Source organism: Lampetra fluviatilis, chromosome 18 (genome assembly GCF_964198595.1).
Source record: "Lampetra fluviatilis chromosome 18, kcLamFluv1.1, whole genome shotgun sequence".
Taxonomy (NCBI): Eukaryota; Metazoa; Chordata; class Hyperoartia; order Petromyzontiformes; family Petromyzontidae; genus Lampetra; species Lampetra fluviatilis.
Window position 1 is genome coordinate 5,059,034 of NC_136292.1, and position 27,052 is coordinate 5,086,085.

General features: G+C 50.3%; 1 protein-coding gene across 1 annotated transcript in view; it reads right to left on the reverse strand.

Moving 5' to 3' along the window:
- Positions 1-7,307: 7,307 nt before the first annotated feature.
- Positions 7,308-27,052, reverse strand: part of TDRD9 (tudor domain containing 9) — a 66,896-nt gene continuing 47,151 nt past the window's right edge. The window contains exons 29-37 of the mRNA XM_078864251.1: positions 25,314-25,487; positions 21,132-21,272; positions 18,614-18,681; positions 17,931-18,040; positions 17,171-17,267; positions 14,731-14,869; positions 12,811-12,926; positions 10,261-10,333; positions 7,308-9,497 (exon numbers count right to left, since the gene is read on the reverse strand). Coding sequence (XP_078720377.1) covers positions 9,372-9,497; positions 10,261-10,333; positions 12,811-12,926; positions 14,731-14,869; positions 17,171-17,267; positions 17,931-18,040; positions 18,614-18,681; positions 21,132-21,272; positions 25,314-25,487 — 1,044 coding nt within the window. The 3' untranslated portion in view covers positions 7,308-9,371. The remainder of the gene's footprint in view (positions 9,498-10,260; positions 10,334-12,810; positions 12,927-14,730; positions 14,870-17,170; positions 17,268-17,930; positions 18,041-18,613; positions 18,682-21,131; positions 21,273-25,313; positions 25,488-27,052) is intronic.

The window sequence follows — 27,052 nt, forward strand, 5'->3', positions numbered from 1 at the left end:
TTTGGGGGGTTGGGGCAGAGCTTTGTGACGTCATATTTGAGGGGGGGGTCTGACTTTTTGTGACGCCGTGTAACGAAGGGGGGGGGGGGTAAAAAATCGCCCAAAATCGCGTGACGTCATTTATGGACGGCCCCTAAGAACCTTACAACGACAAACAATACGGAGAGACCATGACAGTAGTGCAACGTACATTTGCAGACCGAATCTCCTTACAAACTTGGCCGTGTTCATACAAACACCGCGTCGCGTTTCGTCTCGCGTGGAGCAGGCTACCCACACACACGCACAAGGCTAACAAGTGATTCTCTTAGGTTGTTTCGGTAAAGTCACGTATGTAAAATAATAATAATAAAATAAAATAATAAATGAAAATAACTCAATTAAATCACGACGTTTCGGAAGCAACACAAGCCTCCGTCATCAGGTGTGACTGCTCCAGTAAAATCACTGTAGCGTGTCTACTGTAGCGTGTCTACAGTAATTTTACTGGAGCAGTTACACCTGATGACGGAGGCTTGTGTTGCTTCGAAACGTCGTGATTTAATTGAGTAATTTTCATTTATTATTATTTTATATTATTATTGTTATATTTTTTTACCTACGTGACTTTACCGAAACAGCCTAAGAGTATGATTCCTTGCAGTCACGAAAGCTTCAAATCTAGAAACAAGTCCAAACCTCACGACGGCGGAGCACTCGGAGACACTTGAATGGATGGCTTGGTGCTGGCAGGAATCCACGAAGCGTTTCGTTGCCCGGGTTTAATTGCCAGACGGCCACAGAGGATGCAGCAAGCGAGCGAGCAGCGTTTGTTTGCTGGCGTCTTTCTCTCACAAACGTTCAGCCAAGAAACGCGGGGGTTGCTTTTGTTTAAGCGTCGCGTCGGCTGTTGTTTTGTTAATTTGTTTTTCACATTGACTTCGTGCAAATCGGGCTAATTTAATTGCAGCCAAATGGATAACGCGACGTGTCGTTGACTGACGTCGCTGGCTGTTCTACGTTGCGTATGCACGTTGGACTTCTTTCGCACCGTACGTAGACAACCGTGATAATTGGAGGATGCGGAGACCATTTGGCACCTGTGCCTGAGGCTCGAGTGATCGCTCACACACACAACTGACACACGCGCACAAAACAAAGATCTCCCGGATAGCCTGAACAGACTGTTGGGGCAAGTGCTGTTGGCGAGCACCTATGAAGGCCGACAACGGCACACAGGGGGGGTGGGTGTCCAGTACCACGCACAGCCGCCTTTGTCTCCCCAACGGCAAAGTTTACACACCGCACCAGGTACTAATTTGAGGCTGAGTTAACCTAGGTGAGGCCCAGGACCGGGTTCAGATAATCGTCACTGGTGTTGTCACGTGAGCAGGAATCGAACTCGTGTCTCTGGGCTCGAGGCGCAGTGCGCTAACCTCTACACCACCGCTCCCACACACCGACACACAGTTGCACAACTTGCAATGGCTTGCTTAAGTTTGCACAGGGATGATGACAGCAAACACTTTCATTGCAACGGGTTAGGTCACGTGCCGGCCATGAGGCTCAGCCAATGCAATCACACATGTCCGCCAAGAGAGAGAGAGATAGACTTTTAAACAACTTTTATTGCCGCCAGCAGCAACAGCACTGGAGGCGATTTCGATATGAAATACACAAAGTCACCAGCAAACAAACGAAAATAAACGCTACAAATCCACGCGCTGTGAAAGCACCAAGCACAACACGAAAGAAAAGCCACGTGGTGGTTGTGGTGGTCATCGCGCACGCCACGGTGACGAGCGAGCGCTTCAGAAGGTGAACACGAGGGTGCCGTCCACGCTGGTACAGAGGGCTTGAGAGAGGGAGGGAGGCCATAATATGTACTGGGGGTGAGTCGTGTTAATAATTTTCAAGCCTTTGTCAATCCACTGTTTAATGAAGGAAGGGATCTCCATGCAGTATTGATTGATCATGGAGGTCGTTTGACCATACGTCGCCGTGCAGGTTGAATGGGGGAGAGCGGGCCAGGATTGGTTCTGATTTGACTCGCACCGCTGATGGTAGCTGTGGCCGGGAATCGAACTCGGGTGGTCGGGGTGAGCACGGTGCGCTAACCACTGCGCCACAGCTCCGCATCCATTTTCTTTATATTCCCAGATAAGGCGCCACGTAGCTATGGGGCCGTCCATAAATGACGTCACGCGATTTTGGACGATTGACCCCCCCCCCCCCCACATCGTCACACGGCGTCACAAACTAAAACATGCTTCAAATCGCTTTAAACTATTGTCAATCTTGATTTAAAGCTTTCGTGACTGTAGTGCGTATTCAATGTGGCGCTGTACTCTGATGTTGTAGGGGAAATTTTTTTTAAAAGTATATTTAATTAAGTAGAACGTCTTGTCTATATTTATTTAAAGTTGCGCATTTTGATGTGACGTCACATTTCTCAACCCCCCCCCCCCTCGTCACACATCGTCACAAATGTCTGACCCCCCCTCCCCTCTAGGTGCGTGACGTCATTTATGGACGATCCCTTTGTAGCTCTTTGAAGAAGCGACCTCGCCATAAATGATAGCTCAACGAAGTGGCTCACCACGTGGAAATGTATAGCAAACCAAACACACTAAATGTGGAGGGAAAAACCGGAGGACCCGGAGAGAATTCCACGCGACCACGGGGAGAGCGTGGAAACTCGAACCCACGACCTCCTGTATACCAGGCGAGGCAGTTGACATCATCGCCACCGTGACACCCAATGCATAGACATGAGTCACGAGTTAGGATGCACGCGCCGAGACACGCAGATGAGAGGTGATGATGTATAATGTGTGTAAATTATATACAACTATATGCTGTCACGTTGTGGCAGAGGTGGGACAAAGTCATTGTTATGCAAGTCCAAGTCGAGTCGCAAGTCATCAAATTCATGACTCGAGTCTGACTCGAGTCCAAGTCACATGACTCGAGTCCACATCTCATAGGTGGGACAAAGTCATTGTTATGCAAGTCCAAGTCGAGTCGCAAGTCATCAAATTCATGACTCGAGTCTGACTCGAGTCCAAGTCACATGACTCGAGTCCACACCTCTGCGTTGTGGTCCATGGAGCAAACAAAACTGTACAAATCAACTTCTTGGTTCTTTCGGTAAAGTCACGTAGAATGTAAATAATAATATAATAATAAAATAAAACATAATAAAATAATTCTCACGACGTTTCAGCGTCTCCCTGACAGACCTGGTCTTCACCTGAGGACGGCTGCTTGCGTTGTGGCCGAAACGTCGTGAGAATTATTTTATTATTTACATTCTACGTGACTTTACCGAAAGAACCAAGAAGATGAATCCCTGCAAGTCACGAAAGCTTTAAATCGAAATGTACAAATCAATTCGGGGGACAAAAAGGAGACGAGAGGGTGAAAACGAGACAACAAAAATGAATGTCATGAATTATAACCCAGAGTTGTGGCAATTGAATCAACAGCGGGGGGGGGGGGGGGATTCAATTGGTTGGACCCACTAATCAATGTTGCTAATTAGGAGAAGATGGCTTTTTCCCGATGAGATCAACTCGCGTGGAGGAGCTCGTTAGGTAGATTGGATTGCATCGCCGTGAGAGACGGTGACGTGTTGGGGGGGGGGGGGTACGAGGCCTTCCTTCATCCAGCAGTGGATTGAAAATGGCTGATCGCGGCGATGATGATGGATTCTTTTCCACTGATTTACGATTGAGTCCAGGTCATTCGGAGAAGACACGCACTTACTGCCGTCAAGAGTAAAATAAAAGATTCAAGGTCAAACGCCAAACATACGAACCTTTCCTTATAATCATCGGCTATGACTGTTGGATGGTCTCCCTAAGTGTATCGGTATTTCGCAAGTTCCCGTTCGCTCCCGCACACGAGCCGATTTCATCACTCCATCTCCTCGACCTGCGGATTTCTTAGGTGCCGTTGGTTGTCACACAACTGGTTTGGACCATCATCCGTGATTCCCTTGTAAGCGGTAGTGTCGTGCCCAAGCCCACCTATAGCCTTCTGAAGTCAACGATGTATCCTTGTCAAAGAATTACATCTCTAAAATACATAGTGCCCTATGCCATGCAACGCTGATAGAGCAAGCCCTGAAATCATCGGGGGGCAATGATTTGCCCCATCCGGCAATTCGATTGTTGCAATGCAGGACCACGACTCAACACAAGAATCTATTTTAGTTTTTTCAGTTTCTAGTTATTTTTTTGACTGGTTGGCTTTCGCGACCAATATTACCCATAATACAGTCTGATGAGGCTGGTTGTAATTACCGGCGAAACGTCAGACTCCAAATGTAAATTATTGCGGTTTACTCTCCAACACACAAGCGGTGTGCTAAAGTAGTAACTAATTTGAATGTTTCGTTTACGTGACAAACCTGACTAATTGGCTGTGTCGGGTTTAACGACACATTTATATTTCATAGCTGTCAACCCATACAATTTACCAGTATTCTTGTCCAGGGAAATTTGAGTTTTCAGGTCCATACGGCGTACAGCCGTTTCAATGCGGGCAAAAATTACTGTTGTTGTCTATTTGTTTGTGTTTCTCCCTCGTGATGGGACTTTGTAGGATGAACGTTGGCATTTATAAGGTGCACGGGGTGACCAATAAGGTCTGAATTGGTCTGTAATAAGGTAGGGCACTGATAAGGGGTTGACAGGTATGATATGTACGCGATCTAACCTAACACAAAATCCTGATGGATTTCTTGTTTGTGTTTGTACTGTTTTAGATGTTCACTCCATTCGCTCAAATATCACTGAAGCACACCATTTGTCAATGCAGCACTGTGTTATTCCATACATCGAGATATATATTACGCATACAATTCGATGCATCCGATCCTTCGGTATATTCCATCGACGAATCAATGTCTTGTACGTGTTCAGCCTCGTTATTTGTTTTTCAATCCAATCAATTGTGGACGCAGGCCTTCGCAACTCTGCGCAGGTCGTGTTGAAGTTATTGACGATACTTCACCACGCTGGTCAATGCGGAATCCGAACAGGGGGGCACAGATCGTGGTAGCATGGAAGTACAGTCTAATATATTTTTATGCACTGCCCCCCCATCATCCCATGTTGCCCTGCACGTGGGCCCCCGCAGGCAGACAGACTGACTCCAAACAAAAACTGCTTCGCTTCCAGATCGGTGACATTCCAGATGAGTTGGTCATGGGCGTCAGGTGCATTACACGCCGTTAAAATGCGCACCCCAACTCGCGACATTTAATAAAAACTCAAACAAAAATTTGGGGAGGGGGGGGAGGGGTGAGTAAAGCAACTGAATGACACCAAACTGGTTTCGCCAACATTCTTCGATAAAAATAAACGCGGTCCGAAATTTCCCTTTGTGGTTTTTTGAAACCGCGACTTGCCACGTGCGTGTTTACACACACAAGACACGAACATCGTTTCTCTTTTTTGTTGTTATTGTGCGATTCCAGAACACCTGGTGAACGCGGCGAAGGGCCGGGCAATGCACACACCCTCCTGTCCGGGCCGTCAGGAACGTTCTCTCATTCATTCTACTCGAGACGATGAATTTGCCCTCTCAAATTGGGGGGGGGGGGGGGGCTTCGTTGATTTGGTGCCGTTGAAACGAAAGGCCGATTTAACGTCTCTACAGGGTGTTTCAATAACCAAGCTACATTTTACTGGCAATGCAGTAGTTGATGTTTGGCATCGGCTAAGCTAAGGGAATGGTTGGTGGTAAACACGACGAAAAGGAAGCATGTGAATGCACAGAGGCCCCCCACCCCGAAAAACTGGAATAGCTACACATTGTTTTATATTTGTATTATTTCCCTTCTACGTGACTTTTCCGAAAGAACCAAGAATATAATAGCTACACAGATAATTCGCCTAATTTACAGATCAGTCCCTCTACATGAAAAAAAACCAAAAAAACTATATACAGAGTGCTTAAAAAGTGTTAACACTTCAGAGAATTAGCAACAATACCACAAGCAATGTGCCTCCGGGCTCTGGAGACCACCTGGAGAAGATTCCAGGCACACGTTGACAATGATGGCGAGCAAGTGGAGACTCTTTGAAGGTATTAACATATAGTACATTTGTTATCATGTTACAGTTTATTACCCGTTCTTTTTCCCATTAAAAACGATAGTCCCATTATAAGTGTTAACATTTTTCTGAAGCACCCTGAAAAACGTACGAGGTGGTTATTCTCGGTCCACTTTGTTCATCCTCTCAAATGCTGGCGGAATTTACGAGGCGGGGGGGGGGGTTTCGTAGGTGAAATGACTCATTGTGAAGATATTGGCAAAGACGCTGCAGTTCAAGTGACGTCTCTGAACCCGTGACTATCAAGCGGTGACAACGCCACGCGCCTTGCACGGGCGATTGTGTCACTGGACCTTTGCGGTCAGCCTTGTTGTCTTCACCATGAACAACCGGACGATGTGTGTTGAACTTCTTTCGCACCGTACGTAGCCAAGCGTGCTCATCGGCGGTGCGGCGGCAGCGCACCAAACTAAACACGCAGAAAAAAAAGCAGTTCTAAAGAAGAAGCGACTTTTCAATCGAGATCATGTAAAAGTCCACAGCTCCAGTGGCTTCCTAAATATGGGAAGAGCGTTCTCCCTCCAGACGGTCGCAGAAGCGCACGATGCAGTGTCCGTCTTTGTACTAAAGTACAACAACCAGAGGCTAAACACCCACAGCGGCCGGGGCGTCTGTCTTGGGATTTCGAACGTCTGGCGGCTTCCTCCTGACGAGCGAAACCCAACACTGGCCACCTGCCTCCTCGCAGTACACACACACAGATCCCCCGTGTAGCCTTAACAGACTGTTGGGGCAAGTGCTGTTAGCGAGTAGCACCTATGAAGGTAGGAACGGCACACGAGGGGGTGGGTGGCCAGCACCACACACAACACCGCACCGCGTACTCATTTGAGGCCGAGTCGACCTATCGGAGGTCCAGGACCGGTTCATATAATCGTCACTGGCCGTGAACGGGAATCGAACTCGGGTGGCCGGGTTCGTAGCGCAGCGCGCTAACCGCCACACTACCGCTCCCCAGTACACACACACATAAAACTACACACACACATAAAACTACACACACACATAAAACTACACACACACATACAACTACACACACACACGCACGTGTACCACGTCAATATTTGCTTCGAACGCAAACACCGCACAGAACCAGACTCGCTCACAACCCCTCCGCCCGTCGTGCTCAGGATAAGACACTTGTGAGAATGACGATCGCGCGTTTCTCGCCGTCTTTATTCCGGTGCAAGTTGATGCGAACGCCGTTCAATAATCTCAACATTTCGCCGCACGGAGTTTCGCAGCAAGGGCCAACCGTTGCAGAGAAGAAAACAACCCAGTGGGGGAAAAAAACCATAACATCACCCCGTCGCTGGTATTGCAGGGAGGGGGGGGGGTAAGGTGGTTGGGTGATGGCCATAAGCGCACGTGTGAATAAAAGTGGACAGGCCGTGTGTAAAGTGATCGCACGCACACAACCGAGCTGACGATCCCATACCTGTAAAACCCTCATCAGTGCCCGAACCTTATTACAGACAAATTCAGACCTTATTGGTCACCCCGTGCCCCTTATACATCTCAACGTTCATCCTACAAAGTCCCATCACAAGGGAGAAACACAAACAAATAGACACCAACAGTATTTTTTGCCCGCATTGAAACGGCTGTACGCTGTATGGACCTGAAAACTCAATTTCCCTGTACAAGAATCCGGTTAAACCGTGTGGGTTGATATGTATGCGATCCTCTGCAGCAAGGTGAAGACAAACACGTGCCAAAGATTTGTGTTTTTGTTGTCGTGGCTTTGTTACCCAGCTGCGATTTGGCTTGGCGGCAGCACGGGGGTCGAGGTCACGGTGCAGCAAAAATGCCACAATGTGAAACCGACGAACGCGTCATTGAACGCGGCACAAATACCTTCCGAGGGTCAAACGGTAAAAGGCCTCAAAATGTAAAACAAATATTATCTCCAAGGAAAATGTGTGGAATGCTTTATGCAACAACGGCGGCACCAGCAGCAGCGGCAGCAACTAGAGGCGCGTTGTTAACAAGCGCTGTAGGTTCTGCACCCGCGATGACGTCCGACACCATTCTCGATGGACAAAAGAGTCACGCGTGTCAAGAATCCAGAAATGACAACAGGAACAAGAAATTGTCGAGATGCTTTTCCCGCCTCCAAGATTAAACTGACAATGTAATCACGTAGAGACCCTGGTAAATAAAACTAGCTGCAGCGCAGCATTTGCCGACCCTCCCCCTTCCTCCTCCTCCTCCTCCGCCTCCGCGTAACCTCGGTCGGTCGCGTGGATCGTGTGACCATACTTCACCACGCCGGTCAGTGCGGGTTGGTGGAGGCCCAGCTACTGGGATTCAGATAGCTGTGGCCGTGAATCGAACTCCGGCTGCTGGGTTCACCGCGCGGTCTGCGAACCCATTACGCCACCGCGCTTCCCCAACCCCGAGATTGCTCGATTAACAAAGTAAACAAATCCTCGTGCGCTTACAACGCGATTTAAGGTATCGTCAAATCCGCCCATCTAAAACCGACTTCAATAAAAATTATATTTTTTCCTATCAAGTAGAACAGACGTTCAACTTGAATTTTCCTGAGAAAAAATACAAAGTTGTCCTAATATGCAACACTGTTTGTAATAATATAACACTTTGAACGTATCGGAAACGAAACACTTTTCATCCTTTACGCTGTGGACTTCGGATTGTCGTGCGCGTAGTTGGGCGAGAGGAGATCGTTGGGTGAGATGAGACGGTGCTGCATGGGGAAGTCACGCTAAGCACGTTGTCTATAATCCAGTACTGTGGAGGCAGCGAGAGGGTTGGTGGATCAGACAAATGTTGTGAAACTGTCTATCCCTTGGGCATCGAGGTGCAATACAGAATGTGGCACAGCACCCTCGCATGCACGGTTTTTTTTTCTTTCCGGATACTTTGGTTTCCTCCCACATGTATCAACACGAACTGGCTGAAAACATCTTAACGTCAAGAGAACTGCAGAGCAATTATTGGCGCCGGCTCACCACCTGGCAGCCTTCCGTCTTTGTCTGCGATTCCTCAGCAATTGCGAGGTGCAATTTGCGCGAAAGACACAACGTAAAGGTGACGGTTAAGATTTTTTTTTTCAGACCACGAGTGAGAGAAACGGGCGAATGGGCAACCCGGAATTATAATTATCGGCGCCTCACTGCAGTGGCGACGGTGGGCGCAACGGCGAGCGAGTCCGCACGCGCGCAAACGTGCCGACGGATGACCGAGAGTCTCGCCGGAGCAAGCGCACGTGCGCGTGAAAGCCGCGCGCGCCGCTCTCCCCTCTTAGCGCGGCTCGCCATCGTCGCTGGGGCAGCGGACGTTCAGCAGCACCGACTTGTGCAGTTGGTACAGCTGGCAGTTGCCGATCTCGTCCTCGTCGCTGTACGGCAACAGCTCGTCCGGGGGGATCTGCCAAGAGGGGAGAAGGAGGGGGGGGGAAGGCGCTAGAGCATGCACGGTGGGTGGTGCAGGGGGTGGGGGGGGGTGTGGCGGAGATGTAACACGATTGGAATTCAGAATCGGAATGTGTATGTATACTGGAGGAATCCGATGAGCTATGAAGCTCTTTTTCACAGATGTCCAGTAGGGGTGGGGCGGAATTCCGCTGGCTGTCCAGCGCTGCACACACGCGGCGCTTCAAACTCCTCGTTCAATGTTTCATCGCAGCTTAAGCAGCTCAACAGGTTTCGTTAGCCCCGAAAATCTCACATCGTTGCTGCTGCTGCTGCCTGTGCCTGCCCCCCCCCCTGCCCCCGCCACACCCCCCCCAGCACCACCCCCTCACATTCTCAACACGACGATGCTATCTATCATCGCGAGCAGCCGGCGGTTTCAGCCCAATGGGTCGTCGGCCGGATCAGCTACCTGCCAGAGTGCCGCGCTTCGGCAAGTGATGTCACGCATGTGCACCCCCCCCCCTTCTTCACCTCCCCCCCTCTTCACCCCCCCCTTCTTCACCCCCCCCCTCTTCACCCCCCCCCCCCTCTTCCCCTCCCCCCCTTCTTCACCCCCCCCCTTCTTCACCTCCCCCCCTCTTCACCCCCCCCCTTCTTCACCCCCCCCCTCTTCACCCCCCCCCTCTTCCCCTCCCCCCCTTCTTCACCCCCCCCTTCACCCCCCTCCCCCCGTGGACGTGTGCGACCCCCCCCCCCCCACCCCATTTCATCCTCACCTGATTCCAGCAGTACGGCGAGTTGTACAAGAACGGCTCCATCGGCTTCCTGGAGTGCTTATTGAAGAAGAGACTGCGCACAACGGGCAGACGCGAACATCACCCGCACGGCCCTTAAACGCTCCCATGACGGGGGGGGGGGGGGCGGCGAGGGTGGGGGGGGGCAGGCAAGTGGTGCCGCAGATTGAGTTGGGGCCAGCGGGCACGTGTGTAGACCGGCACGGCACAGGATGGGGGGGGGGAGGGGGGGGATGAGTCGTGTACGCCAGGACCAGTTAATCCCGGCTGCGTTCGTCTCCCTCGCGCCGATTGTTCCGCACACAAGGCTCGGGAAGGACCGGGACCCATCCAGATGTAACGGTCGTCACCGACGTTACCCGTGGCCGGGAATTGAACCTCGCTTGCGGCGTTGGTAGCACGGCGTGCGTTTACCACCACGCGTGGGGCGCCACCAACCATCACGGCGACACGCACGGCGTCGTAAATCAAGACGGCGATCGCGAGCCGCCTTTTTATTTTTTTTTTACAGCTTAGGAAATAAAAAGAAAAATCTATCGTGGTCCCTAATGCCTCCAGGAATTACTGCCGTTGCGCCGAGAGGTTACAATGCCATTAAGCATTCAAGGCGATTACCACAAGCTAAAAATAACAACTTGCAGAGGTGTGCCAAGCGATATGTCCCACGGACGTGTTGGGCAGGTTTCAACAGGGAGTGGGGTGAGAATGTGATGCTCTACAAAAGTTATAAATACACAAATATGTGGGGGGGGGGGGGGGTCATAAAAAAATGTCAGTCCGATGATGCTCTGTCAGAATGTTTTTTTTTTTTAATGCGGAGTTTGGGATCTATCGAAGGGAACATTGCTACTGGAGTTTAATGGCGATATAAGTACGACGGCATTACTTGATCGAAATGCGAATGGTTTGTGTGAACGTGGAAGTCCTTAAAAAGTTCCACTGCCAAAAGTCATGCTTTTGACATTTACGTAATTAAATAATAACCAGGCGAACGAACGTAGACGATTAAACACGTTATATTCTCTCTGTACGCTGCGTGAGGTGGTGCACAACAATTTGAGTACGACGTTTCGCTGGTAATTGCAATTACCAGCGAAACGTCGTACTCAAATTGTAAATGTTGTGGTTTCACGCTTCAACACACCGGTGGGCTAAAGCAGTGAACTATTTGTCTTTTGTCAACGTGACACTTTTTTACTGATTGGCCGTGTCGGGTGGTGGAGGGTTACGACACATTTATAAATAACGCGATCTAAACCCAAAAAAACGTTAATTATGAATTTTACCGTGGCCATCACGTAATAATTGAAGCTTCAGAGTTCATCAGGAACTGCTGGTGGCTGTGGCATAATACAACGCGTTTCTGTGTTGTTTCAAACTTTCCTGGCCTGCACCGACTATCCTGTTCTGATGGCTTTTCTCATCATTTACAGATTTTAATAATCTCAATGCAGAGTACAATTTAGAAAACACTGTTTTCGTAGCGCGTTTAAAAAACAATTCCTGCGCTTCCGATGTCTGCCCTTATTAGGAGATACGAGGATGGAATGAACCTACACGAGGAAGTATATTCATCATACATTCTTGTACGTGGCTTTGCGATGTACGAGAGACACTATAAAAAGAAACTACCCCGCTTGTGAATGGACTTGTCCAAAACATGTCCCAACATGTTTTGGACATGTCTGACGGGTGGCTGCACGTCCGACGTCTACGTAGGCACAGCCGTCGTTCTAGTCGGAGGAAGTGGCGACACTGGGCGACGCTCGCGTGCCCGATGACGCGACTCCCCCCCCTCCCCCCCGTGGCACGGATCCCCTCCCACGCACAGGTCACCAACAGTCGTGGGCGAGTGATTCTAACCCGTCAGGGCCTTTGGCACCCATGGACAAGAGGCGACACAGATTGGGACGAACACCAATATCCCAAACGAGCACCTGGTCGGTCCGAGCCCAATGCAGAACCTACCCCCCCCCCCCCGACCATCGCTGTCTGGGGTCGAGTCTCACACGAAAGCAACGATCGTCCACATCAAACCAAATGCGCACGTCTCACGGAAGGATCCGTCGACTACGGCATTCGCGAGCGGAAATTCTAATTCTAGATTAGAAGTTTTCGTGACTGCAAGGATCCATACTCTTTGCTTCTTTCGGTAAAGTCACGTAGGTGAAAAGAAAAATAATACATTTTTTTTAGTTCTTTTCATTTTTTTAAATTCTTATTTTTATTTTCACCTACGTGACTTTACCGAAAGAACCAAAGAGTATGGAAATTGTAAGCAAGCCCGATGAGCGCGCGGTTTGCCCGCGTGGCGAATGAGACATTTAGAGTCACATTTAGAGCCGTGGCTATCTTAAAGGGCGGTGGGGGGGGGGGTGCCCATACGTCGGACATCGCGCCGAACGACACGCGGCACAACTCGAAAAGAACACGTTGCTGGAGATCTATTTCAGGGTGAGGTTACGAGACGAAGCGTTCCCTCCCCACATATTCGTGAGCCACCAACCCCACCCCACCGTCCTCGTCACTCACTCGAGCAGGCGGCTCCGTGTGCGTTGCTGCAGGCGGCGAACCGCCACCTGGCTCCACTGCGCCGTCTCCTCGTCCTCCGCCATCATCACGTTGATGGCCATGCGCAGCGAGTTGATCTGAGGCACGGGAGGTGGGTGGAGGGGGGGGGAGCACAGAGGTTGCAACCGGGTACCCGATACCCGTACCCTACCCGATACCCGGCTACCCGTACCTGGCCGGGTACGGGTACCCGTTTGCGACCCTGGTGCGGCCGGGTACGGGTAGGCCGTGAGTCACTGGTGAGTCACCGTTTGTCACTCATTTCCCAACGTCTTGTCTCTTCTCACAATTCAAGTTCCTAGAATCAACCCACCCGCGCCTGCAACATGGCTTCATCCCAGAGGTCGCAATCGGGTACCCGTACCCTACCCGATACCCGGCCGGGTACGGGTAGCCGGGTATCGGGTAGGGTACGGGTACCCGATTGCGACCCTGGTGCGGCCGGGTACGGGTAAGGAATCAAAACCCGTTTGCGACCTCTGGGGGGGGGAGGAAGTCGAGGCCATCGCGACACTCCCGTCGCGTTCGTTTCGTAAACGTCTGTTGAAACGAAACCGGAGATCTTAATTTTTTTGTCTCGTCGTTTTCACGTTTGGCTTCGTTCAGCCGGGTCACAGAAGCCGATGGGATCCATCGATGGCCTCGTTCGCGAGAGTGACTCGTGTCGCTAAAAACGAGCGAGAGTTGACTGCATTGTACACATTCACTTGCGTCGCCTCTGCAAAAATTAATATTAATTCCTGGCATTGTTTTTTTTAATCAAACATCCCCCGCTCGTGAATTCGTGTCGTCCGTGAGTCAATTGCTTTGGTTCGTTGACTTCCAAGACAGGCCTCTCTTATTAAACCCCACCGTGAAATCCACTGTTGTTTGTGTTGTCAGATCGACATTGTTAAAGAGATGCCGTCTAGGCTTCGAATCCTGGGTAAATATTTAAAGCAAAGCGATACAAATTACACTAAACACACTCGCACACCTGCATCTTAAAACCAACACATTAACCTGTTGACTTAGGATCAACCCGACCGTGGAACGGAGGCTGATGAACGCGCAGAGGAAGAAGAGAGACACCGCACACTGAGAATTACACCGAGAGAGCAAGAGGAACGAATATTCGGGAACTAAATGCCAATCAAATATAGTTCAGAAAAGTAGATTCCTCGTTGATTTTTTTTCGGTTAGGCCACATAACGATCTCGTCATGTTTTCGTGTCAAGACCCTCCACCACCTCGCACAGTCGAACAAATAAAATTGTCACGTGGTGTACAATGCTCACAACAAAATGTATGGGAATCAGAACCTTTATTTATACTGGAGGAATCCGATGAGCTATAAAGCTTTCTTTCTAATACAGACGTCCAGTAGAGGCAGGTCAGATAGTTACGACAATAAAAAATATGAAAACACGATAGGAGTGCAAAGCATAGGAACGGTATATAGTCCACTGAACTATTAGCTTCTTTTTTCAGAAACGACCTGGCCACAAACGGTAGCTCAACGAAGTGGCTCATCACGTGGAAATGTATCGCAGCCAAATCATCTAAATAATCTAAACGCAAGCTTCTAATGTGGAGGGAAAAACCGGAGGACCCGAAGAAAAAAAAAATGTAAGCGACCACGGGGAGAGAGACATGCAAACTACAAATATACAGGTGTCACAGGGTTGGGATCGAACCCCTGACCTCCTGCAAACCAGGCGAGGAAAATAACATCGTGCCAGATATGACGTTTTGCTTGAAAGAACAAGATCTTTGACGCCAGAATAAAAATCCAGCAAGTCAGAATAACCGCATCACTTGCCATCGGTGACACGACTAGATTAGAACTCGATATTACCCATTTTTAATTCCGTGCAATAATTTTTGTCGAGCGGCAGGTACCATGATGATGTCGTCCATGTCGAAGGAAGTGTCGAAGGTGACCTCCATGTCATGGTCCGTGAAGATGGCCTCTCCCGTCTGGGGGTCCCAGCCCAGGCCACACAGAGCCCCCGTGTAGCGTGACCTGCTGTAGTCCCGTCTGTTATGGGAGTGTGAGGGGGGTGAGGGGGGCGAGGGGGGGGGAGCGGTAGTGTTGCGGTTAGCGCTACGCTGCGCTACGAACCTGGCGACCCGAGTTCAATTCCCGCTCACGGCCAACACCCATGACGATTACCTGAACCGGTCCTGGGCCTCCCCTAGGTCGACTCAGCCTCAAATGAGTAACTGGTGCGATGTGTAAACATCGCCACAGGGGAGACAAAGGCGGCCGGGCGTGGTGTTGGCCACCCACCCCCTCGTGTGCCGTTCCGGCCTTCATATGTGCTACTCACTAACAGTACTTGCCCCAACAGTCTGTTAAGGCTATACGGGGATCTTTGTATTTGGAGCGGTGGGAGGAGGGTGTTGGGGGGGCAGAGTTCGACCGAAACTTAAAGGTGCAACCCTTCAATCGCTTGCTCACGCCACTGCTGCTGGAATGGCTCTCGTCTGCCACGCACAGACACACACAGCTCATCCCAGATTCGGTGGCTTGGGTTTGGAAATTCGCACTGCCAACAACCCCCAAGAGCGCCGGTCCCGGTGGAGAGGATCCAGGAGTGAACCTTCCTCGAAAAAAAAAAACGACGAGGCGCAAATTCAGGGTGGCAACCCTGAAATGTATCGCTCGACTCGAGCGCTAGAGCAGCGGTGGCCGACTGGCGTCTCTCCCCGAGCTGCACGCATTTCTTTTTTTAAATCCACCGCATGCGGCTCTATCGAAGGGATGTAACGTAGAGCGTAACCATCACAGGAGTAGCAAAGAATAATTAATGTCTCGCGTGCTGTGCCGAAAACTGTCAATATATATGCACTTATATATACACACACACCTGGCTCTTTGCAAAACTCGTGGGTACTTCTTTGGCTCTGTTAGAGGTTGGCCACCCCTGTGCTAGAGGATCTCTACGAGTGGAGGTTCCAGAAAGTCCCTCTGAAAGGGGTAGTTTGGCCTACTCTTTCACGCCGGCCGGACATCTTGAAAGAAGTGGGAGAACTTTATCCCACACACGCGAACTGCCGATCGACCAACAGTGGCTTACCCAGCTATACTGCTGAGCGAAGAGGCGTTTAAGACTTTCGCACCATTGTTTCAAACGACTGAACCGGGTGACTTCTGCCTTACAATCCAAGTGTGCGAACCCATGACAGAAACACTCTGCGAGTGCGAGTCGTGGATCGGGCGACAATGCACACGGAGGAGTCTTGAAAAAGTTTCCTCACAATGCTTTCCCGTAATGTATCTGCAGACAATCTTTGCACAGACAGGTTCCTGGAGACAGGTTTCCTCGTGTCCCCTAGGCTTAATAAGCCAACACGAACGGACGACACCTGTTCCAAAGATACTTCCCCAATGCCGCCGCGTGCAGATGGAATAATAAATGATAAAATGCGGTAACTTGCTCGAACGTGCTTTCAAAGTACAGTTTTGAGAAGCTGTTCCGTCGACGGTGAACCTCCCCCGCACCACTGCGGGTAACCAAACATTCCTCGACACTTTGCTGGTTACGCGCGACGAATTACGATTTTAATCGAGCCGATTTAGCTCTCCGATGTGTACTGCATTCGGGTTGTTCAGCATGCCCCCCCCCCGCCACTCCACCAGTGTGATGTAAACATGTGTTGCTTAAGTCAGGACTGTGCTTGTATCCAGCTTCAAGTGTGCTATTTTTGAATACGTCAATAGCAATTGTCTTAAACGGTAGATTTACGTCGTAATTTATTTTTGGCGAGGCCATGCGGTAGTGTTAATTGCCACTATTCTCGTCATTAAGCCGACAACACCATTCGTTTCCAAGTTCACGACCTGGCAGCAGCTCATCGCAGGGCTGAGGGAAATGCCTCCGCACGTCGATGTGAAATTCGGTCGTGGAAATTCCTAAGCCACCGGGGGGTGAGAAGCTTTATCGGTCGCACATTTTCACCAAGACACATCGGCGCGTGTAAATAATAATAATAATGTCGTGACCATCTTGTCGGCTGGTGGAGGGTTAACGATGAGAATTTTGGCATAGAAACCACTACCACGGGGGCCTCGCCCAAAAACACTGTCTTAAGGAACAACTCGTCCCCAACCATTGGAATGTGGAATTTCCCACCACTGTCTCGGTACAGCAAAACAGGATACAAGCAGCAGAGGAAACTACTTTGAATACGAACGCAGTTTCCTCAAACCGAGGCGTCCACACACGGGCGCCACTCACACGCCGCCTTGGTGCCGAGATGCGGAGTCACCAACAAAACACAACTGTCACCTCTCCCCTCACTACCCCCCACCAGCTTGAAATGTCGCCGAGGTTACCTCAACTCCATGACGGGCGTGAAGATCAGGCACAAAATGGCCGGCAGGCCATGGATCGACGGCATCAGCGTCGTGTCGCGCAGCAGGATAGTCGACCCTGTCGACGAGCGACAACGTTACACAACAGCGAAAAAAGTATTAAACTATTTTTTTATGTTACGATGTAAGGCCCACTGAGCTATGTAGCTCTTTTTCAGAAGCGACATGGCTATCAAAATTGAAAGCTCAACAAAGCGGCTGATCACGTGGAAATTCAGAGCAGCCTAAGAGTCCGACGTGCCACGTTGTTTTTTTCCTCGCGACAGAACCCGAGTCCGTGCCGCCTACTTCGCGCGTTCAAGCGTACAAACCGACTCCGAAAACGTTCCAACCGTACGCCCTGGCCCTGCTTGGCCCCGAACCAAATTCACATGTCTTCGCGAGGCCCAGCAAACATTACGCTTTGGTTCAGGGGCCTGGCTCGGCAAACGTCCAGTGGAAAAGCGCCCGTGTAAGGGGAGAGCTCTTGGCTAGGCTTGGAAAAATTAAGTCTTTGGTTCGGGGTGGGGGAGGGAGGTGGCGGAAGTGTAGTGGTTAGAGCGCTGCGCTATGAACCGGGCGACCCGAGTTCGATTCCCGCTCCCGGCCAACAGCAGTGACGATTATCTGAACCGGTCCTGGGCCTCCCCTAGGCCGACTCTACCTCAAATAAGCACCTGGTACGGTGTGCAAACATCGCCACGAGGGAGACAAAAGGGGGGTGGGGGCGGGCGTCTGGTACCCGATTGGTTGACGTTGACGGAGGCGGCAACCAGGAGCCGATCGTGAGAGTCCTGTGGCTCGTCGTTGACCGCCACGGAGTTGACGCTCATGTTCCCCACGCGCACCGACCTGCGCGCAAGTCACACCCCGGCAAACCACGTCAGGGGTGGTTCTTCTCCAGCCGCGACCGCAACTCGCCCGGAATACAATTTCACAGGAAATTGTGCAAAATGAGGTGAAATATTGTGTACGAATTGCGGAAATACAAAGTCTTGTTGCCCTGTTGCCGAAATTAATATAATCCCAAACTGATTTTTGGGGAGAGACCACATAACGATCCGGTAAAAATTTCTGTCACAAGGCCCTCCCCCCCCCCCGCCGCCTGACACAGCCAAACATATTAAATTGTCACGCGCTGCACAAGCGTTTTAACGACGCGCGAAGTACGATTGTTTCAGCTCACTCGCAGACAAATTTAGCAGTTGGATACAGCGATGATTCGCTTGAAACTATGCCAAGCATCTTTTATTTGTACACTGCGTGACAATTTCACTTGCTTGGCCACCTCGTTAAGTGTTGGCCTCATCTAAAAGAATTTATTGCGCATCTTTAGATTGGCTGCGAAAACCTACGCGGTCAAGTTAAACCTAACATCGCATCATCAAAAAATAACATTGCGCCCAAGCCCGGTTTCTCAGCTACCTCAGTCGGCCCATGTTGGTCATGCTGCAGAATCTCATCTCGTAGGAACTTATCGGCCCGTGCAGCACCTGGGAAAGAGAGAACTCTGTTCACTCCAACACGCGGTCAAGGCATTTTCTTTGTCGGTATTCCCGAGTATGGTAATTTTCCGACAAGGCAGATGGGTCCAGAGTCTGTCCTCTGCAAAAAATACAAAATAAATCTCTCAAGAGTGGATTTTGCTAGATAAGCCTGCGTGTCAATACCAGGGCCACTTCTAAATACAATACAACCATTGTATATTTATCGGTCACAGATCTGCCCTGACAAATTAGCCGACCACAACCCAGTGCAGTATTCGCGCGTGACGGTGTAATGGCCATTTTCTAAAGATGTTGTTCACATATCCGACCTTGTCACATATCTGCCTTCCCCTCCAAAGGGCCGCTCAATGCATCTGAATCAAACCCAAACTTTGAACTCTCAAGAGCCAGAATGAGACGAACCCAAGTGAAAAAACAATAATCGTCACTGGTGTTGGCCGTGAGCGGGAATCGAACCCGGGTCGCCAGGTTCATAGCGCAGCGCGCGAATATACACACACACCTGAAGACGGACGCTTGTGTTGCGACCGAAACGTCGTGATCTATTATTTGTTCTACCTACGTGACTTTACCGAAAGAACCAAAGAATCTCTCACGAGGCAGTTCCAGCTCACGGAGCCCGCAGGTGGCCAACCCCCCCTGGCCTCGAGCAAAGGCACAACAACAACAACTTTCGATTTAAAGCTTTCGTGACTGCAGGGATTCATCTTCTTGGTTCTTTCGGTAAAGTCACGTAGAAGGAAAATAATAAAATAATAAAAATAAAACAATAAAATTCAGTGAGAAATTTTTTTTTTATAATTCTGAGAATGATTTTATTATGTAAAATGTTTATTATTTTATTATTTCCCTTCTACGTGACTTTACCGAAAGAACCAAGAAGATGAATCCCTGCAGTCACGAGAGCTTTAAATCGAAATGTAACACCTGTCAAGGTAGGACGGCCGCTTAGCTTCGTCACTCGAATCCCAACTCTTATCGACTCGTCAAGAGCACGTCTAAAAATCTGCTCGTCGTCCCCAGAACCCACGGCCATCCATGGATGGGCGGCGGTTCTCCGAAGCTGCACGGGCAGCCATCTGGAACTCTCTCTTCCACTGCACATCCACAGCAGCAGCAGCATCCAAGCACCATCATTCACCTTCATGCAGCAGCTCAAGGCACTCAACTGTCCAGGCTCTTACCCATTCAGGCTCTCACCTGTCCAGGCACTCATCTGTTCGGGCTTAAACCTGTCCAGGCTCTCACCTGTTTAGGCTCATCTGTTAACGCTAACCTATGTAGGTTCTTATCTGTCCAGCCTCTTGGCTGGACAGGTTCTCACCTGTTCAGGTTCTCACCTGTTCAGGTTCTCACGCGTCCAGTTTCTCACTTATCCAGGCTCTCACCTGTCTGGCTCACTTATTCAGAATCACCTATTAAAGCTCACCTGTTCAGGCCCTCTCCTGTTCAGGCTGAGTACGAGGGACTTTTTGATGCCTGGCTCCACTCCTTCCGGGTTTTTGATCAACCAACGTGTCCGATTCGCGATTATGATCACGCTGTATTACACTGGTAATACGTGCCACCTGTTGTCGACTTAATAAAATAATCTATCCCAGCTACTCGATCACGATATATAATGTCCGTATGCCGAGGGGCAGCAATAAGTTGTCGCGGTTGTGCTGCGCAGTGGGGCTCTGCGATGTGTTTTCGGTTTGTGTTGTTCCGTTTCCATGTCCGTCGTTTCGCTCCACGTGCTGGATGCCACTTCAGGAACGGAACGGAGCAGCTCGCGTTCTCCCTCGATTATAAACATTATTTTTAGTTTTATTTCACCACGTAAGGCCAGAAGCTATAAAGTTATTTTTCCAAAGCATTCCAGGCCACAAAGGATGGTTCAACAAAGTGGCTTATCGCATTGACATTTCTAGCAGCCAAATACTCTAAACGCATATACTGTTGCAGGCCACTGCTGGTGTTTTATGTAGGTCCTAGTACCATATCAGAGTGTTTGTAAAAAGATTACAATTTTTTTTTTTTAAAGTTCGAACTGACCCAACAGAAGCCCTGATGCAACCGGGGTTCATAAAGCATCTAAATACCACTGCCGCTCAACACTGCATCTGTCCACCCAGTGGTTATACAAGTGGCACCTTGTAAGATGGCATCTTTAGAAGAGGTGGGTGGGAGTAACCACACGTTACCCCACACCCTTTGATACTGCGGGTGGAGAGTGCAGGGGAGAGATTTAAAAACACGCACGGTGCACCATCAGGTCTCAACGTATTGCAGACCGGCGTGCTACCTTCTGAATTCCAAGTTGAGTAGCGCACTAACCCCCTTCCCTCAAACCACTGTGGGGCAGCAGCATCTCGACCGGGAGAGCCCCGGATAAAATTACGTCCCCCGTAGCCCCCCCCACCCCCCCCCCTCCATGGTGCTGCACCACGCACGCGATGAAGGCTCGACGCTGACACGGAGCGCATCGAGACGTTGTCCACGCCGTCCACCATCGGTCGCACCGCCACCTCCGGGTAGGCCCGGGCGTTGCCCACGTTGACGGGGAACTTGCCCTCCAGCAATTCGTGGTTTTGCTGAAAGAAAAAAGAATATGCCGGACAGGTCACCAAATCGGTCGATCAACGCGCGGCACTTTATTCCGTGCATTCAGACGAGAGCCCATGGTCCACCCCTACATCGCATCCGCAAAAAACCATGGCACGTGCGGAAACCTGATGCACAAATGTGAAAATTTTAAACTCTCCAGTGTGCGATTGCGGTCATCCAGAACAGACCGTAGCAACGTATAACGACGCAATGCCCCGATCCGCGAATACGAAGAAGACATCACAGCGATACGCTCCTCCGCTGCTCCTGACGCAGTTATTGGCTTGACCACCTGAATGTGAAATTTTAGTTGTTGCTCTGCATCTACATCAGCAGCCGTACGAACGGAGATGAAGGCGAGAGCCGACCGTTGCGGCACAGAGAGAGCTGTGGCACGAATACATAGGGATTTGGCAAAGGTGCAGTCCTGCAATGTCTAGCTCACATCACTGCTGGCAAAAGGACCCCCCCCCCCATAGAGGGAGGGCTAGAGAGACCTTCTAGAAGGTATTTTGGCCTAATCTCCCACGCTGCCCAGGTGTCAGGTGGTGAGATGTTAACTACCTTGCCTGGTACACAGGAGGTCGTGGGTTAAATCCCAACCCTGACGCCTGCTGTATATTTGGAGTTTGCATGTTCTCCCCGTGGTCGTGTGGATTTTTCTCCAGGTCCTCCAGTTTTTCCCTCGACATTGACAAGTGTGCGTTTAGAATATATGGGTGCGAAAATTTCCACGTGATAATAAGCAACTTTGTTGTGGTAAAAGATAAACGTTTTAAAATAGTTTAGTTTAAATAGTCTTGGAAGAGATGGGAGTCCCCACACTTCAGCCCACCACACGTGACCTGCCCACCGACTCAACTGCGGTGGTGTTACCCATTTATACTGCTGGGTGGACAGAGGTGGTGCTGGTGCTGGTGGGGGAGGGGATAAAAAAAACTTCAACTGCTTCGACTGTTTCACCGGGAGATGAAATCGGTGACCTCTGTAAAACAAATTATTTAAATGGCATGTAGCATCGATGCAAACGTAACACAAACATCAAACAAGCGGCGTTTAATTATGCAGGGGAAACTACTGGGCGTGTGTAGATGTGCATCGATTCGTCGTTTAATATTCATTCTTGTTGTCCTTCCACCGCACCTCCGATTAGCGCGGCTGGCTTACGTGCGGTGGCGAAAGACGTTAAACGTACACGCATACATGCATAACCACACACGTGAAAATTTTTTATTTTTTTTCGTAAAGCTCGCACACGTTACCACGTGATTTACGTGAACCTTGCAGCCACTGGAGGCGCGCGTTTGGGAGGGCCACTGGATTTGAATCGTGAAGCTCTGCAGGGGAAAGATGACTTGGGGGGGGGGAGGGGGGGTGGAAGGAGCATGCCTACACAATGGCACTACTTTAACTGAAATGCAGTACAGCATGAGCGGATCCCTCGAGAAAAAAACCCGAGATAAAAAAAAAATCAAGAAGAGATCAACTCCCCCTCTTGGATAATAAACGCTTTAAACTTGGCTTCGCAGAACGTAAGAATCCTTCGCGCGCCAACGTGGCTGTAAAAAGCTTCTCCGGATCCGCCGAGGTGCCGCGCGCTTTGCGACACCGTCCTTTCTCCAGCGGGGTTTCGGCAGGCGCCGTGCCGCGCCTGCCAATCTGCCGGACGGGCGTCGAGCGGAGGAGTTGAAGGCGCGACGGAGAAAGAGCGAGAGAGAGAGAGAAAGCGGCAACGGGCTGCCTGCGGACGGCGCCTCCGCGCGCGGTGACCCTCCGACGGGAAGGCGGGTGACCCTGGCGTTCGTTAATCCTCGCCGCCGCGCCCGGCTAACGTTATAAACCCCCGCACGTGGCAGGTTCATGTTGCGTCGTACGTCAATGAGTTTCAGGCGTGACGCGCATCGTTAGCGAGCGCGGCTCGTGGATGGACGTGGCGAGCGGCTCGTCCGCCTCCTGTGAATGCAACCCAACGACAGACCCAGGTCTCAAAAGGAGAATGCGGGCAGATGTTTTATCAGCTAAATGCCGTTTTGCCGTTTTATTAAATTGAGAAATGTCTCCAGATATTTTTTGAGAAAAGGATACTTAATGCGTCCGCGTTAGCGTATAACGAGAGATAATAAGTAAAAAGAAAAAAAAAATGGGTGCAGAGGATATGAAAACGCAGCTTAATGGCATCAAACCGTTCAGAAAAAGTAAGTGGGCCTGGGCAGGAGAAATGATGGCCGATCGAAATGAATAATGATGGACTGGCAGCAGAGGAGATGGAACGTCCACCGCGGAGACGGAGCGATTGAAGCAGCTCGCGTGCAGCTGCGAGGCTTGGGAGCAGGGGACTTCATCCAGAAGTGGATAGACCGCGACCAGGGATGGGCAAAACCTGCGGCTCCTTGACGACTGCTTCGTGTCGTTATTTTATTAAGGGCCACCACCGTCTTCGTATTCACATTGCACTGCGGCTAGTTTTTTTTTTTATTCGAAAAAAAAATGGCTCTTAAAGCTATTTCAGTTGCCGACCCCTGACCATGACCGACGACGATGATATAAAATTCTTCAACTCGACGTCCTCGAGCGCCATTTGTGACTCTATAAACCCGGCAGCGATGACGCACACATTAGGATCCCGTGCTGTTTTCCAGCCCGGCATGACCACTACCCCTGCGGTCCGATTATCGCCGTGCTCCGGGGCATAACAATGAGCCAGCCAGCAGGTGGTGGTTAACAATAAAACGCCGGCGACCAGAACATAGACGACAGTTCTGTGGCCGCACTCATGAAAGACAAAGATCCCCCGTATAGCCTTAACAGACTGTTGGGGCAAGTGCCGTTAGCGAGCAGCACCCATGAAGGCCGGCACGGCGCACGAGGGGGTGGGCGGCCAGCACCACGCCTGACCGCCTTTGTCTCCTCAGTGGCGATGTTTACCCACCGCACCAGGTACTCATTTGAGGCTGAGTCGACCTAGGGGAGGCCCAGGACCGGTTCAGATAATCGTCACTGGGTGTTGGCCGTGAATCGAACCCGGGTCGCCGGGTTCATAGCGCAGCGTAGCGCTAACCGTGACACTACCGCTCCCCACAACACACACGCACTAACGCACACATGCACACACGTACACACGCACACACGTGCGTCACAGTGAGCGATGGCCCTTGGCAGAGGCTCGCAGTGTTAAAGTAATCGGCGTTTTTTATTTTAGTCAGAGCCTCAGGCTAGTCGACAACGACAACCTGTAGAAATTTAGTCAGGCCTCAATGTGTGGATTTAATTTACTAACTCCCTTTGTCTAGGCGACTAATGCATTGTCACATACTCTTAATTCTTAATACGATGATGTGACGGGTGCACAGTTTCCACCCCCGCCCCCTCCCCCCCCCAACATTATTGGATCATCCAACAGTGAACTAAATATATATTTTAAAAAATTTCAAACGAGTGTAAGGAGCCTGTCGTAGAGAGATGCAGGGCCAATCAGAACACTCCCCTCCCGCCCTGCAACGGGAGTGTTCCGATTGGCTGGCCGACACGTGGCCTACGGCCAATCAAAAGCATTCTACGGGTCAGCCAGTTGGTCGTGGAGTCTAACAATTCCTTCATATTGATACGGCCAATTATCAGTTTTGGTCTTCCACAGTGCCCCGCAGCCTCGAAATAACGTTACTAAACAACCTTAGTCTGCATCTTTATTCAAACTCGTACATTTTTTTGTCACGATAGCCTTTCGTGGGTAGACCTGGCCATCGTCACGTGACGCTCGATGAACACGCCCACTCTCTCTCCAAGTCGCAACTTTTCGCGAACCGCTTTCTGCTTGTTTAGTTTGTTGTCCTTCCCAACGCACCTCCGATTAGCGCGGACGGCTACGTACGGTGGCAAAAGAAGTTCAACATACACACACACTCACAGACACCGTTGCCGCCTTTAAAATTAAAAAGATACCCCTACGAAATATCGTCGTCACGAAATCCCATCATCCCCCCCCCCCGCCGCCGCCGCCCCACCGTAAATCCACGCTCGGTCGCGCTCACCTTCGACTCGAAGGCCTCCTCGGCGGGCTCGGCAAACCCCAGCTCCACCATCATCCTGCCCACGTCCGCCGGCTGGCTGGGTACCGCGGTGCCGGACGCCGCCGCCGCCGCCCCCTCCAACGGCCTGCTGCCGGACAGCCTAACGCGCAGCACGCCGTGCTCCATGGAGAAAACCTGCGCGTTCCGCACGGGCACCGCACGCGCCGTCGTCACCGCCGTCGTCACCGCCGCCGGGTTGCCAAGTCGCGCGACGGACAGCCGCCGATTCCGCTTGGCTCGGCGAGCGAGGACTTAAGGGGGATTTATTCATTGTCGGAGAGGACTCAAGGTATCGGAACCGGAGTTTTTGCCGGGTGCGACCTTAGTCTCTTTGTGCAGGCGGGTGTAGCAGGGGGGCGAGGGGTTATATAAACTAACGTGAACGAGCAACATCCGTTTCATCACGAAAAGATTTCGCCGATTACTCCGAATAAAATGTATTGTATTTATGTACGTTGAACTTCTTTCGCGCCGTACGTAGACAACAATGCTCATCGGAGGGGGTGAATGCAAAATCCATAGGTAACCGCTGGCGAAAAAGGGCAAGGAAATGGTAAAAACAAAGCACCTGCCAAATACCTTTCCAAGTTGCAACTACTGCATTGCCATTTGGCAATCCGTCGATTGGTGTGCACACGTACACATGTACAGTAAGTTCCTGTCAATCCACCGCTATTTGACGGCCTATCTACGCCTTGCGGGCCCCCCGTGAGATATCTAACCATGCTAGACCACGGTGGACAGTGTGGGTTGATGAAGTTTGGGAATTTTGAGTGCGACGATGCATCGATTCATTAAAATCTACACCAGGCTCATCGTTACACGCATCGAGTAACGTGTGTCCCGAGAATTTTTTTTGTTAATTAATTTTTTGTTGTTGTTGTAAATCGTCACCACTGTGGTCACTAGAGGCGCTACCGTTCACCGCAATGTAAAAAACTAACCCGTAAAAAATACGTTTTTCACTATAAATCCTTTATATGCGTGGCATCGGTTTTATTTTATTATTCATTTCTGTTTTTCTTGAGTAAGAGTTTATCACATTGGTATTTTAAATTAAATATGAATTTTTTTTTTTTCCTAAAAAGAAGAAAATTTAGGAATTTTTTTCAGGAAAATCAATTGTCACGCACAACAAGTCTGTGTGCAAAATGTCAGCTCGATTGGATCAAGGGAAGTGGGTTAAAAAACGACCGAAAGATTTGCACGGTCATAAGCGTGCAAGCAAGCAAGCGAACTTAATATAAAGGATTTAAAAATTTGAATCGATTTGCGAATCGAATCATGACAGATTCATCCGAGCGCTTGCTGTCCAGCTACCGCTTGCCAAATCTATTGACGGATGAGTGCCTGTAATCACAAAACCTCGCAATTGTCCTGTTAACAGATTTTTCGCTATCATTTTCAACGGAGATACTTTTGGGGCATCACACGAGAAGATACAAATACATTTTAAGAAATTCAACTAAAAATGTTAATTATATCTGCCTGCCTTTGAATTCACAGCGTCATTTTTGCATCGCATGCAAATGCCGCACACAAAGGGCGAGAGAGCGGGAGAAGACGATCGCACGGGCGTCGTTTTCCAAACGGCCAAACGAGGGGGGTGGTTGGTGCGTGGCCACAGCACCACGTCCCGGCCGCCTTTATCTCCCCAGTCGTGAAGTTACAGTAAACCCTCCCCCTCCCACCTGCCCCCC